Raw genomic sequence first — 13,307 nt, 5'->3', positions numbered from 1 at the left:
AGTGACAGGAATGCTGTTGGAGGTGGAGATGGCTCATGGTAGCGATGAAGTTATAGTGTTTACAAGACCACATGGGGAATGCAGGACAGACTTGGGACAAGAACCCAGGTCTGTTCTCCACCCCAAACCTTCTCAGAACCATCATGCCTTGATCAGCAGACCCTCCCATCCTCTCCCCTTTTGGTGCTCTGTCCATCACTGCTTCCTGTTCAAGGAGAAGCTGAGCCGAGTGCCCCATCCCTGTGTGCTGGGGACCGTGCAGAGTGGGGCACACTGCTCTTTTCAGGTCCTGGACTCTACATGCCTAGTCACTCCGTCCACCTGAGAGCCCCAGTGCTCCAGGACCCCTTAACTCCTGGATGCCTCTGAGCTGGCCCTGGGAACCCTCCCTCCAGCCCTGTCTCCTCCTCCCCTAGTCCAGGTCCTCAGGTGTAAACAGAAGCCCTGCCTGGTTTCCCCATCCTGGCCCTGGACAATGATGGCTCTAGGGCTTTAGGTTTTTCCCTACTGAACTTTTCCGGATTGGCCTCAGTGGGCTGACAGCCACTGCAGCTGCAGAGAGCACAGTTCTGGAGTCAGACAGGGCTGGATTCAAAACTCACTGGGCACCTACTAGCCAGGTACTGCCACTTCATCATTTGGTTCAGCCTGACCCCACTGAATGGGTGTTTACTGAAGCCTGGTTCTACCACCAGAGCCTGTGCTGGGCCCAGGTGGGATTCCACTTCTGGCCTGGAGGTCTAATGGGGAGACCAACAGACACACCCCATACAGGGGTCTTCATTAGTCATGGGTTCAACAGCAAGAGGGGCCGCCATAGCGGAGACATCATGAACTGACCACTCCAAACATGAGGCTCTAGGAAACTCGGCTGGTCCAGCCAATGCCAGCATCCAGCCCACACCCGGGGTCCCAGCCTCGCTCATCTTCAGAAAAGGCAAGGTTCACACAGATACAGACGGTCCCAGAGACTCGGGATCTCACTGAGATGACGAAAGGGAGCTGGGGAGCTGCTGGACACCCCAGGCCACTGACTAAGGAGGGCCTGGCTGCAGGAGGTCAGATGACATCAGAAGAGGGGAGACATGCTATGCCTTCAAAGGAGGAGGGTTTGGCTCTCAGAGGATGGGGAGAAACCTCGGGAAAGTGAGGAAGTCGAGGCTGTATCTGCAGAGGGTCACCGAGAAGGACACTGTTTGGTGCCTCAGAGGATGCCCACCTCGGGAGCTAGCCAGCCAGCGCCGTCTATTAGGAATTCCTGGCGGCTGGAACTTCGTTGGCATCACTCTGCCCATTTCACGAGGAAGACTGAGACTCAGACAGAAGGAGCTTGTTCAAGATTGCACAGCCGTGAGAGACAGAGCTGAGACTCAAGCCTGCGCTGCTGACTCCAGCGTCTATCTCCAGCCCCTCCTCCCCCAACTCCTCCTTCCCAGGAGACATGGTCCTCCAAAGCTCTAGTTAATCACCAGAGATGCAGGTGAGATCCCGGCCTCAGTTTTAATACTCACACCCTGGCCCCAGGGGGAGCTCCGGCAGAGGGGTAGTGGTAGGGGTCGGAGCAGAGCATGGCCACATCCCCCCACCCAGATCTGCCCAGGATTCTAAAGGCTTTGACCTTGATGACTTGGGAGCTGCTGGGCTGGTGGTCCTTCAAGAGTGCCACCTCCCGGGGGCTGGGCGGAGCAGCCTCCTGGTCCCCACCGCTCCAGAGCAGGGCTCCTTCCTTGCTGGCCTGGGGAGGCTCCTGGGGGGCCGGTGCTTGCTCCTGTGAAGCTTCTCCTCCTGGTCAGGGGTGGGATGGGGCAGGGGTGAGGGTGGGCAAAGGCAGGCTTGGGGTCTAGGGCGGGACCTGCAGTGGGTGGAGTGGGGTCATCTGAAGTCAGGGTCATGCCTGGGTCCAAGTTTAGGGTGGGGAGTCAGTGGGTCTGCAGGGTGGGACAAAGCCATGACTGTGCTGACGGCTGAGGTTAGAGGCTGGGTCTGGGGGAGCTCTGGGGGGAGTTGGGTTCAGGAGTGCTGGCATGGGTTGGGCTGAGGCTGTGGCTGTGGTGGGAGCGGGTCCTCTGTGGGGACCCTCAAAGGCTCACCTCTCTGGTGCATGAGGAGCTTGTAGAGATGGTCCACCCCTTCCAGGCTGGAGCACTGGGTAGTCTTGTCTGGGTCCTGGCACAGAATCCCCAGCATGCCCACCAGCTGCCCAATTCGTTTGAAGTCCTCTTTGGGCTGTAGTAAGAGTGCAGAGAACCACTTATGCAGATCCTAGCAGCCACACACTCACCCCAGCATGGCTGGCGTCAGAAAGGATCCCCTCAAACTCTATGCAGGACTGAAATTCAGGTCTGGACAAAACGTTTCTGTTCAGTTGCTCAGTTGTGTCCAACTCTTTTGCAGCCCCATGGACTGGAGTCCGCCAGGCTCTTCTGTCCCTGGGATTTCCGAGGCAAGAATACAGAAGTGAGTTGCCATTTCCTTCTCCAGGGACAGAGGATCAAACCTGTGGGATCAAACCCAAGGATCAAACCTGTGTCTCCTACATTGGCAGGCGGATTCTTTACCACTGAGCCACTGGGGAAGCTCCCCAGACAAAATGTTAGGGGATGCCAAAAAAAGCTCAGGACACAAGAGAAAACTATCTTAATGCAATATTTATCAAAATCAAAATGAATGCTAAAAAATCTGTCATGAAAAAGTTTCAAAATTTTAAATATTGAGGATCTGAGCCTGCATGTCCATGACCTTGCCTCACTCACCTCACCCTAATCCCAGCCCTGGTTCCAATAAAGCTTTATTCACAACAACAGGTGGCCAGCCCAAGGGCCGCCGTTTGCTGATTTGATTGTTTAAAACATCCTACTAAAATATTTACCTTGCTTGCAGAATGTTTTGGCGCCTCCACAAGTGTGCCCTAGGCAAGTGCCTGACTTGCCTCTCCCAGACCCAGTCTTATGTTGCAGAAGTTGATTTTGAGTAAACGGAAGACCCTTTGAACCCCTGCAGAGGGGTCCTCCTCACCAAGGAGTGCTGGAGGGGTCTGAACATTGGAAGCTTGCCTTTGGCAGAATGTGGCTGTTTCCCAGCCGCCCGCCTGACTGTCCACCTTCATCAGAAAGGCACGCCCATTGGGCACCAGGCCGAGGAATTAATTTTCTCATCTCCCTGTGAGTCTCCCTGAGGAATCGATGCTGATTTTGGCTGATAAATGCAGAACCACTCACTCCCTGAACGCGTGCTGATGTTCACTCAACCCAAGGGCCTTAGTGACAGATGGTGGTTAAGCTGTGATCCGTGAAACGATGGAGATGGTGTTGGACGAGGGCAGAGGGACAGTGGCTGCTCCGCACAGAGCTGCCTGCCCTAGTCTGGGGCAGGGCGGCATTCTCACAGTCTCCATCTGACGCCCATGGTGTCCCTCCCAGGAGAACTCCTTTCCTCCCATTTCCCTGAGGGACAGGCTCAGGGTGGACAGCCTGCCTGAGGCTTCAAGCTGCGTTGGCAAAAGCCCAGTGTCCTGGGTCAGGCTTCAGGGAGCCTGGGTTCAGCCTTCAGCTGGGGCCCCCCAACCCCTAACCCCGGCTGTTTCCTTGTGTGTGAGGAGGAGGAGGGCCTGGCCAGGCCACAGGGGACTCGGGGATCCTTCCTGTCCTGGGGGTAGGGACCCCATGCGCCTTGGCAGGCTTGGGGAGAGGGGCGGCTTGGTGGGTGTGGGCCTGGGGCCAGAGAGACGGTACTCACGTCCAGGTAGAGGTTGTGGCTCAGGAATTTGAGGAGGGCCATGCAGCTGTGGACAGCCCGCTGCCGCTCGTGGGCCTTCTCCGACTCCAGCCAGACATACAGGTGCTGCAGGTGGTGGGGGCAAGGAGGGGAATGCCCGCTTGGGACCCCAGCTCCCTATAGGCCCCGCCCCCAGCACAGACCACACCCTAAGCCACACCCACTCAAGGCCAGGCCACACCCTCGGCTCAGGCCCCTCCCAGTCCCACCCCCTCGTGTCTACCACTCCCCCTATCCAGGCTTCCTCGTCTCTTTTCACTGCCTCGGCCTCTCCCAGGTGAAAGTGAAAGTGAAGTCGCTCAGTCGAGCCGACTCTTTGCGAACCCATGGACAGTAGCCTGCACCAAGCTCCTCCGTCCATGGGATTTTCAAGGCAAGAGTACTGGAGTGGGTTGCCATTTCCTTCTCCAGGGAATCTTCCCAACCCAGGGATCGAACCCAGGTCTCTCGCATTGTAGACAGACAATTTACCGTCTGAACCACCAAGCAAGAGAAGGTGTTAATTCTTTCTCTTGTAGCTGACACGCCCCTCCTGCTGAAAGTCTTTTGAGGCGCCAAGTTCTTAACCTGTTTCTCTGCAATGTGTATTTTCCAGAACAATGCTTTTCTGTGCACACCATAAAGGCACAGAGTTACAAAGAAATACAAATGCATACTGAGACAGGTTGAACACCTCTTAAGCTGCATTTGAGCCTCTTTGTTACGGGGATGGATGATCTGACGCTGCGTGAGGATGAAGTGCTGGGAGATTCTGTGACTCAGTTGTGTCCTGTGACAACGTTTTCTCTTGGCAGGGCTCACACACTCCACCCCGACTTCCGTCTGTGCACCCCAGATAGGCAGTCCCTGCTGCAGCGGCTCCCCTCAGCTCCACTGGGCCCCCAGCCTGAGATGGCCTGGCCCCTGCTGACCTAACCTCACTCTGACCCACTGCCCCCACCTCTGCGCCCACCCCAGGCTCCAGCCATGCAGAACCTCCCTCCATTCTGGCCCAGTATGCTTTCCGGGGTTGCTCAGCTTTGCTTCTGTGTGCCGTCTGCTCCGTGGCCCTCTCCGCCCCTCCTCTGCAGAGGCCTGCTGGCCCTGACCTCCACCCTCCCAGCAGAGGCAGCCTCCCCTGTCTGGGCCTCCCCTGACTCTGTTGGCTTCTCTCCCTCCCATCAGGGAAGGACTCTGTTGGGCAGTGGCAGAGTGGGGGTGATAGGCTTGGGAGACGCCCTCAAAGCTGGGAACCTGCTGCAGGGGCAGTTCTCTCAGTGGGAAGGAGGGCAGGTCCCTCCGGGGCAGGGCCACGGCCTCCTCCCTCACCGACTCGCTTTGCTGTGGCCTACCTGGCCCACTTGCCACCAGGCTGTGCTCACTGCACCTGCCCGCCCCACTTGTCCTAAACTGCAGTGATCCCCAGAGATGGACAGCCCTCGTCTAGACCAGTCCCATGCCTGGCTCAGGCCCTGCGTCCTCTGCCCCCTGTCCCCTCCCCGCACTGCCCCGCGCCCTCACCGACAGCAGGAAGTGCAGCTCCTCGGCTGTGGGGTTCTGCATGATGAAGGTCTGCAGCATCTGCTCCAGGGCCCCCACAGTCTCCTTGTAGAGTGTCTGTGTGGGGCGGGGAGCAGGTCAGGGGGCAGCTGAGCCCCAGGGCCAGAGGGACAGTTGAGGCCTCCTGGGGGGCCTATGTGCATCAGCCTCCCATTGCCTGCTTCCTGCACACTCCCCAGGATGGGCTGCACACTAGCGAGCTCACACCATGCCCAGGAAGGGGCCCCTAGGACCCCCAATGGGCAGCCGTGGAGCATGGGTGGTCTGCGGCCTGCCCCAGGGCACAGGACTCTCGGTGGCCGAGAAGATTCATGAGCGTGTAACCCACTCAAGACCTGGCTCAGAAGGCTCTCGTGTCTACTTGAATGCTTTGCCTTTGCCCTCTTGAAATTCTCAAAAACGGTTTAAACAAAGGCCCCTTGTTTTCCTTTTGCATTGGTCCTGCAAACACAGGAGACCCTCAATCTTGGCTGCTTGGCGAGTCAGGCTTGCCCAGGGAGGGAAGGGCCACAGGGAGTATCCGCTGGAGGAGAGCCCTGGGGCGCGGGCCGTCAGCTCCCTGGGGGCCACTTCAGCTCGTTGCCTACCTTTGTCACCTGAGAACTGTGCTGGAGCCAGACCCCTGTCAGGTTGGACGTGGACACAGGGTGAGAACGAACAGGAAGCACCAGCCCCGCGCCTGGCTCCGGGCTGCACTCCCTCAGGGTCCGGCCGTGGGGTCATCACGTGGTAACCCAGGCACCCTGGACTCCCACAGGGTTGGAGTCTAGGCAGACGTCCCCCTTCTGGAGAGCCGCTGCAGTGGTGTCGCCCTGGGTCTAGGAGGCCCCTCACTGTCACTCACACCCAAGCTGCCTGTCTGCTGGCTGCATCCTGGACTCCACCTGGTGAGCTGGCCTGAAGAGCCCGGTCCAGGGCAAGGGGTGGAGATTAGCCCTGCCTCTCCCTCCTGACACCTCCACTTCTCTGAGCTAGTTCCCTGCTCTCTGGTCGCTGCTGGGAAGCTGAGCTAACGCAGATGCTGGGTGGGCCTGGCGCCCGGCAGGTGCTCAGCACCGGCTGCCTGCCCTTTGCAGTGGGCGGGACGCCTGGCGGGGGCGGGGCCGCGTGAGGCTGCACGCGCCCCCCGGTGGCGGCTGCCCGCAATGGCCGGCATCTCCCCGCAGTGCGGCTTCCCTTGCACAGAACTTGAGAGGGTGGGCGGCCGGCCAGGGGCGTGGAGCGCACATCAGAGCTCCTTCTTGCAGCCACTAGCGCGGGTAGGACCAGACCAGCTGCAGTAGCGGCGTGGGTGACACTGAGCTGCACGCTCTCAGTGCCGGCAAGAGGCAGGGAGGCCACCCATTCTATGTACAGAGCGCTGCTTTGCCCCTCACGTGGGACACCCAGGGTTTCCTTTCAGCCTCAGTACTAAGGACCACTAGCTCTTGGATCATCATCCCCTTTTTACAGGTGGGCTCAGAACAGTTAAAAAAAACCCCAGCCCTGGCCTACGGTGGGAGGCGGGTGCCTCAGCGTCCCCCTCCTAACCCTAGGGCAGTATGCAGGACTGGACATTCTTCCCCGGGGGCCCCCCTCCAGAAGGGGTGAAGGTGCCAGGCTTGCACCTGTATGTTGGGTGGCTCCAGAAAGAGGCAGGTGTGTTTCTCCAGGACCTCCAGCAGCGGCAGGGACATCACGCTGCGGAGGCTGATGGACAGAAGCCGAGATTTCTTCTCCAAGTCCAGCGGTGGCCTCAGCTTACTGTGGGGACAAGGCGGGGAGGGCGGGGGCCTCCATAAGGCCTGCGCTGGCTCAGGTCCCTAGCCCTGCCCAGGAGGGCCTTGACGCCTGATGTCTCCCACCTCGTTGTCCTGAGGGGTGCCAAGCCTGAGCTGTGAGGCTGATGGTGAATGCTGAGCAAAGCACTGTGTGGGGCCGGGGAGCCTACCAGAGACTGGAGATGATGTGAATGGTCTGCTGGCGAGTCAGGGTGCACAGCGTGTCCTGGGGCTCCTTCTCCATCAGAAGCTGCAAATCCCGGGTGAAGGCTGAATCTTTCCACATACCTTGGCCTGTCCCACTTCTGACACCAAGTCTCCTTCCCATCTAAAAGTCTGGGTGCCCAGCACCCCTCTAACCTGCAGGATTCTGCTTCTGCTCTGGATCCTCACAGGAGGGCCTCTGTGATCTGACCCCCCCCCCCCCACCGCCGCCAAACACATCCCCCTGGCCACCTTAGACAATTAGAGCATAGACTTTAGAATCAGATGGATTATGCCTGAATCCTAGCTACCCACACACGAGCTTGCATGACCCTGGACACACCTCCAAACTGCTCTGAGCTTCGTGTATTCACAAGTAACATGATGCCGTCGCCCTTGTGTTAGGTGGGAAGCAAGGCGTGCAAAGCAGTGTGTCTGGGTCACAGGAGGGGCTCAGAAAATGAGACTGTTATTTTTGTTATTGCTACTGCATCATTATTTATCACTTGTGAGTTTCCTCCACTATCCCACAGGTTCTGCGAGGCCCAAACCCGTAGTAACTAGTGGTGCAAGCTAGGTCAGTATTGGCAGAATGGATGGTGCTGGCCTTCCCGGGTCTCAGCCACATCAGCTGTGTGGTGGCTGTCCTCGGCCGGCTCAGGGTCACTGTAGGGAGTGAGTCACGTGAGGGCCGTGGATGTGCTTATAGGTGTGAAAACCTGTGAGGGGCTTGCCCATGCTCTAGAAGTCCAGCTGGCCCATCTCTTCCACTGGTGCCTCTTGAGAGTGCTGCTGTTTGAGGGGGGTGCCTGGTCCATCCCCGGGAAGCCCTTCCCCTGCCCAAGGACCTTGCACTCACCATCAGACACTCGAGGAGCTCGGACACCTGCAAGAACTCATAGCTTTGGGCACCCTCGTTGCGGCTGATGGCCCCCACCAGCATGAGTATGGCCGTGAGGAAGCTCTGCTTCAGGGTCTCGTCCTGGGGTCAGACAGTGGAGCAAGGGGGCAGGTCGGGGAGTGGGAGTACCAGAGGGGTGGGAGAGCAGGAGGGCCACCGTCACATGTGGCAGCAGGGCCTCTGCTGATGGGGGGACAGCAGAGACCTCCGGCTGGGGCTGCATAAGCCCTGGAATAGGGGGGACCCATGTGATTTTGTTTAACGATGTGAATAGTTGATGATGCTTAAGCATCAGGAGGTGCCCATAAGAAGCCCAGTGTCCAGCTTCTCATGATATGTGGCTACCCCAGGCCCAAAGGATCAAGTGTGCAGTGGCCTCACAGGGCTCCCTGGCCCCTCATTGTTCCCAGGGTGCAGGGTCAGGGGACTGTCATCATGGGGCATCCAGTTCCCCCAAGTGAGAACCCAGGGCTTGCTTTCGGGGGGAGGCAGAGGGCTGGGATCCTCACGAAAACCCATGAAGCATTAGGTGGGAAGCATGAGGAGGAGGCCAGGTCCACGTTGGGGTGTGGTGGGGAGGTGGGCTCCAGGGCCCTGGGAGTCTAATCCTGACCCTGCTCTGGTGGGCTCTGGGGCCCTGGGAGGTCTAATCCTGACCCCGCTCTGGTGGGCTCTGGGGCCTTGGGAGGTCTAATCCTGACCCTGCTCTGGTGGGCTCCGGGGCCCTGGGAGGTCTAATCCTGACCCCGCTCTGGTGGGCTCCCGGGCCCTGGGAGGTCTAATCCTGACCCTGCTCTGGTGGGCTCCGGGGCCCTGGGAGGTCTAATCCTGACCCCGCTCTGGTGGGCTCCAGGGCGCTGGGAGGTCTAATCCTGACCCCGCTCTGGTGGGCTCCGGGGCCCTGGGAGGTCTAATCCTGACCCCGCTCTGGTGGGCTCCGGGGTCCTGTCTAATCCTGACCCCGCTCTGGTGGGCTCCGGGGCCCTGGGAGGTCTAATCCTGACCCTGCTCTGGTGGGCTCCGGGGTCCTGGGAGGTCTAATCCTGACCCCGCTCTGGTGGGCTCCGGGGTCCTGTCTAATCCTGACCCCGCTCTGGTGGGCTCCGGGGTCCTGGGAGGTCTAATCCTGACCCTGCTCTGGTGGGCTCCGGGGCCCTGGGAGGTCTAATCCTGACCCTGCTCTGGTGGGCTCTGGGGTCCTGGGAGGTCTAATCCTGACCCTGCTCTGGTGGGCTCTGGGGCCCTGGGAGGTCTAATCCTGACCCCGCTCTGGTGGGCTCCCGGGCCCTGGGAGGTCTAATCCTGACCCTGCTCTGGTGGGCTCTGGGGTGGGCCGGGGGTCGTACCCAGGAGCTGTAGTGGAAGAAGAAGACCATCCGGGACAGGATGTTGTCCACCCATGGAAGGATCTGGGCCTTGGCCTTGTCCGCCATCTGGCCGTAGGCGAGGAGGATGGTGCTGCTGGCCCACTTCCACTGCAGGTCCCCCGAGTTCTGGGCACAGTGGGGTGGAGGCGGGGCAGGTCAGGCGCATGGGGGCCCTGCTGAGCCTTCCCCTGGGGGTGTGGTGATGGGAGGTACCCCAGGCACTAGCAGGGTCCTGGAGGCAGGGCGGACCGCAGTTTATATCACAAGGAAATAGGGGAGATGGGGTTGTCTCCCTAGGGGCGGTGGGCTGGGTCTCGTGGGGTCACTCAGAGGTGTACCCGGGGGTGCTTGTCTCTGCCAGAATGGGCTGGAGTCTAAGCCCCTCACCCTTCTGGACTTGGGGTGGCCCCTCCCCAGGGGCCCAGGACCTGGCCCTCTTCTGTCCCACCTCAGGCTGCAGGGGGCCTGTCTGGACCTAGAGAGACAGTGATGGGGCACCCGGCGTGTTGGCTCCAGGTGAGACCCAGAGAGTGGGGCCCCTCGATGTCCCCTGAGGACACTATGATCCTGCAGCCCACCAGTGACTAGACCCTCTCTGAGGGTCTGAGCCTCGGGTCCCAGCCGCTGCTCTACCACCCGCCAGGTGCCGCACTGCGAGGAGGAGGCAGGACCTCGGCCGTGGTCCTGGTTCTCACTCGTCCCCCCTCTGTCCTATCCTGGCTCGCCTCCTGCGGTCGCTGCCACTGCTTCCGCCTTGGGAGCTCCCCGGGGCTGGCCTCGGGCCCTCGTCTCCTGCTTTGGACAAGGCCCAGGATCAAAGAGCCACTGACCACCATGCGGCAGGCAGGCAGCCACGTGGGAGCTGTCCCGGAGCCCCTGCCGTGTTGGCTTCACAGCTGGGCTCCCTGCAGCCCGGTGGGAAAGAGGGAGCACCATCGAGGAGGGGAAAATTGTGGTGCGGGGGCCATGCCGCTGCTGCAGAGGTGGGCTGGAGGCCGGGGGCCGCGGCCCACAGCTTTTCCCCCTAATCGGCCCCAGGAACCCCCACCCCACAGAGGCTCAGCATCCCTGGCAGCAGTCCAGGACTCCGGCCACCAGAGAGCCAGCACCTTGGGGGAGAAGCTGTTCAGGCTCCACTTGATGGGCGTGCTCCGGCCAAACTGCTCCAGGACAGCCCAGACGTGGTCCAGGTGGCGGGCGGCGGCCAGCCCCACAGTGAGCGCGATGCCCTGTGGGGGCGGGTGGCAGGGGTCACTGATGTGGGCTGGTAGGATCCGGCCTACTCCTCACCTGGCTGTGTGGAAACTGAGGCCCAGGGAGGGGGGGAATTTGTCCGAAGGCACAGGGCACCTGCCTCCCACCAGCCTGGGAGGACACACACATCTGAGCCAAGCCTTGTGGGGCGTCTCTTTATGAGGGCTGGAGGTGAGGGTAGGGTGGGGGAAAGGTGACTGTGGAGCCCTGCTGCCGCTGCCTCCCCACCCCCAGGTCTCAAGCCCTGCGCCAGAGCGGGGAATGGGGGTCCAGGTGACAGGAAGAGGGCACAGCTGTGATGGGCTCGGAGTGGGACCGGGGTCAGGGCTCGGAGTGGGACCGGGGTCAGGGCTTGGAGTGGGACCGGGGTCAGGGCTCGGAGTGGGCCCAGGGTCAGGGCTCGGAGTGGGCCCGGGGTCAGGGCTCCGTGTGGGACCAGGGTCAGGGCTCAGAGTGGGGCCAGGGTCAGGGCTCAGGGGGCCAGGGTCAGGGCTCAGAGTGGGACCAGGGTCAGGGCTCAGGTCACGGCTCAGAGTGAGCAGGGTCAGGGCTCAGGTCAGGGCTTGGAGTGTGGCCAGGCTCAGGCTAACCCTGTGGTCAGGGCCAGGCAGTTGGCTGAGTGGCCGCCACAGCCTTACCTCCCTCTGCTTGGGCCATTGATGGGACGTTTCCAGCAGGGTTTTCAGGTGTGTCCTGACGTTGGTGCCGTTCTCTTCGGCTTGAAGCATCAGCCCATAGTAGATGAACAGGAAGGCCTGGGGAAGCGTTCAGCTCCCTGTCTTGAGCCTGAACCCCCTCTCTGGACCCCTGTCCACTGGGCAGCCTGCCACTTCCTTGGTGCAGGCCCCCTCCCCCCTCTGCTTTGTGACCAGCAATCCCTGGCCTGGTGGTGAAGCGTCAAGGGTGTGGCTGCAAGTCCTACCGCCTGGCCCCCGCCCTCTGTTTCTTTCGGGGGCCTGGGGCTTGCTCTGGGCGTGGGGGGGCCCGTGCAGTGGGCACCAGGGGTGGGAGTGGCCCACCTTCTCCGGGGGCTGCTCCTGCTGTGTCCGGTCGGGCCTGGTGAGTGCCCCCAGAAGCTCCTTGGACCACCCTTCCGTGTTCAGAAATGGCACCGACTTGATGGCCATCTGTGAGCAGACGGGGGTGGGCGGACAGAGGGTCTCTGTCCCTACCCAAGAGTCTCCCCAGCCTGGCCCGCCCCCACCTGCTCAGGGTCCCGACTCCGCCATCCTCCTCCGTGCTTCCCTCTCCTGAGGCTCCAGGGCCCACTCTCTGACTTGTTTGCTTGCCCTTGGGGACGAGAAACCTATTCTTCAAGATGCTCCTCCCTGGAGATTCTCAAGGAGGGGCTGGAAACCATGTCCCCAGGGCTGGGCCCGGGCTCGGCTGTCATAGAGGCCCAGTGGCGTGTCCCCTCAAGGTGGCTGCACCAGCGAGTGGGTGCCTGGGGGGCAAGGTTGGTCTTGTTTGCCCATGGCTGTCTCGCCAGCCCCTTACAGTGCCCGACAAGTAGTTGACACTCTGTTAGTATTTTTGAATGAAGGAATGAATGAACCAATGATCAAATGAATGAGAAGTCCCTCTTAAACAACAAGTCCTAAAAGCCCTAACAATGCATCAGTTATGATGATAAATACACAGCCCCTCTGTTTTCAGTGTTCCTGGTTTCCACAGTATAAGTTGTCTAAGATTTTGATCCTAAGATTTTTTTCTGATGGAGAGACTCCTTTTAATTATGCTACCAACCCAAATACCTTAAAAGAAAAAAGGATTGGTAAATGTGAAGATAAACATTTCAAGAAGTTTGTTTAGCCAAATCACCATAAATTAAGTTGAAAGACACAGTAGTTTTTTTTTCCTTTCTATGATCTGTTGCCAAGAGTTAATATCATTGATAAAGAGCACTTTTTAAAACCAATAAGAAAAAGATGACAATCCACTTAAGAATGGAGATATATAAACTCAACCTTACTAATATTTAAGAAATGGAAATTAGGATGATGCATCATTTTGGCCAAGATTGAGAAATAGTAAAAGCACCACATTTTGGAGGTGATTGGATCACATTAAAGTGCAGGTTTGGGCAATGTTAACTAAAATTTATAGTTTATATTTATGGAAATGCATCCATTTCCCCAATTAATTCTGTTTCTGGGGATCTACCCTAAAGGAGCACTAGCAGGGCCAACTTGGAGACAAGGGCGCCCTCTGCAGGCAGGACTGTCGGCACCCCGTCTGGTGATGCACCCTTGGACCTGGAAATGGAAACTGCTCTAGCCTAGGGCTTCCCTTGTGGCTCAGATGGTAAAGAATCTGCCTACAATGCAGGAGACCTGAGCTCTATCCCTGGGTGGGGAAGATCTAGAGAAGGGAATGACTACCCACTCCAGTACTTTTGCCTGGAAATTCCTATGGACAGAGGAGCCTGGCGGGCTACAGTCCATGGGGTCGCAAAGAGTCGGACGCAACTGAGCGGCTAATGCGTTCACTGCACATGGGCCATCTCCA

The 13,307-nt window shown here is 59.4% G+C and overlaps 1 protein-coding gene across 1 annotated transcript in view; it reads right to left on the bottom strand.

Moving 5' to 3' along the window:
• Positions 1-13,307, bottom strand: part of LOC138446133 (maestro heat-like repeat family member 5) — a 64,554-nt gene that overhangs the window by 33,710 nt on the left and 17,537 nt on the right. Inside the window, 11 exon segments of the mRNA XM_069600855.1 lie at positions 1,619-1,785; positions 2,091-2,226; positions 3,736-3,840; positions 5,275-5,446; positions 6,910-7,056; positions 7,244-7,323; positions 8,137-8,259; positions 9,525-9,671; positions 10,655-10,774; positions 11,438-11,554; positions 11,819-11,926. Coding sequence (XP_069456956.1) covers positions 1,619-1,785; positions 2,091-2,226; positions 3,736-3,840; positions 5,275-5,446; positions 6,910-7,056; positions 7,244-7,323; positions 8,137-8,259; positions 9,525-9,671; positions 10,655-10,774; positions 11,438-11,554; positions 11,819-11,926 — 1,422 coding nt within the window.

This window comes from Ovis canadensis, chromosome 9, assembly GCF_042477335.2.
Source record: "Ovis canadensis isolate MfBH-ARS-UI-01 breed Bighorn chromosome 9, ARS-UI_OviCan_v2, whole genome shotgun sequence".
Lineage (NCBI taxonomy): Eukaryota > Metazoa > Chordata > Mammalia > Artiodactyla > Bovidae > Ovis > Ovis canadensis.
The sequence above is the reverse complement of the archived record's forward strand: the minus strand, read 5'-3'. Positions and strand labels throughout refer to the sequence as shown.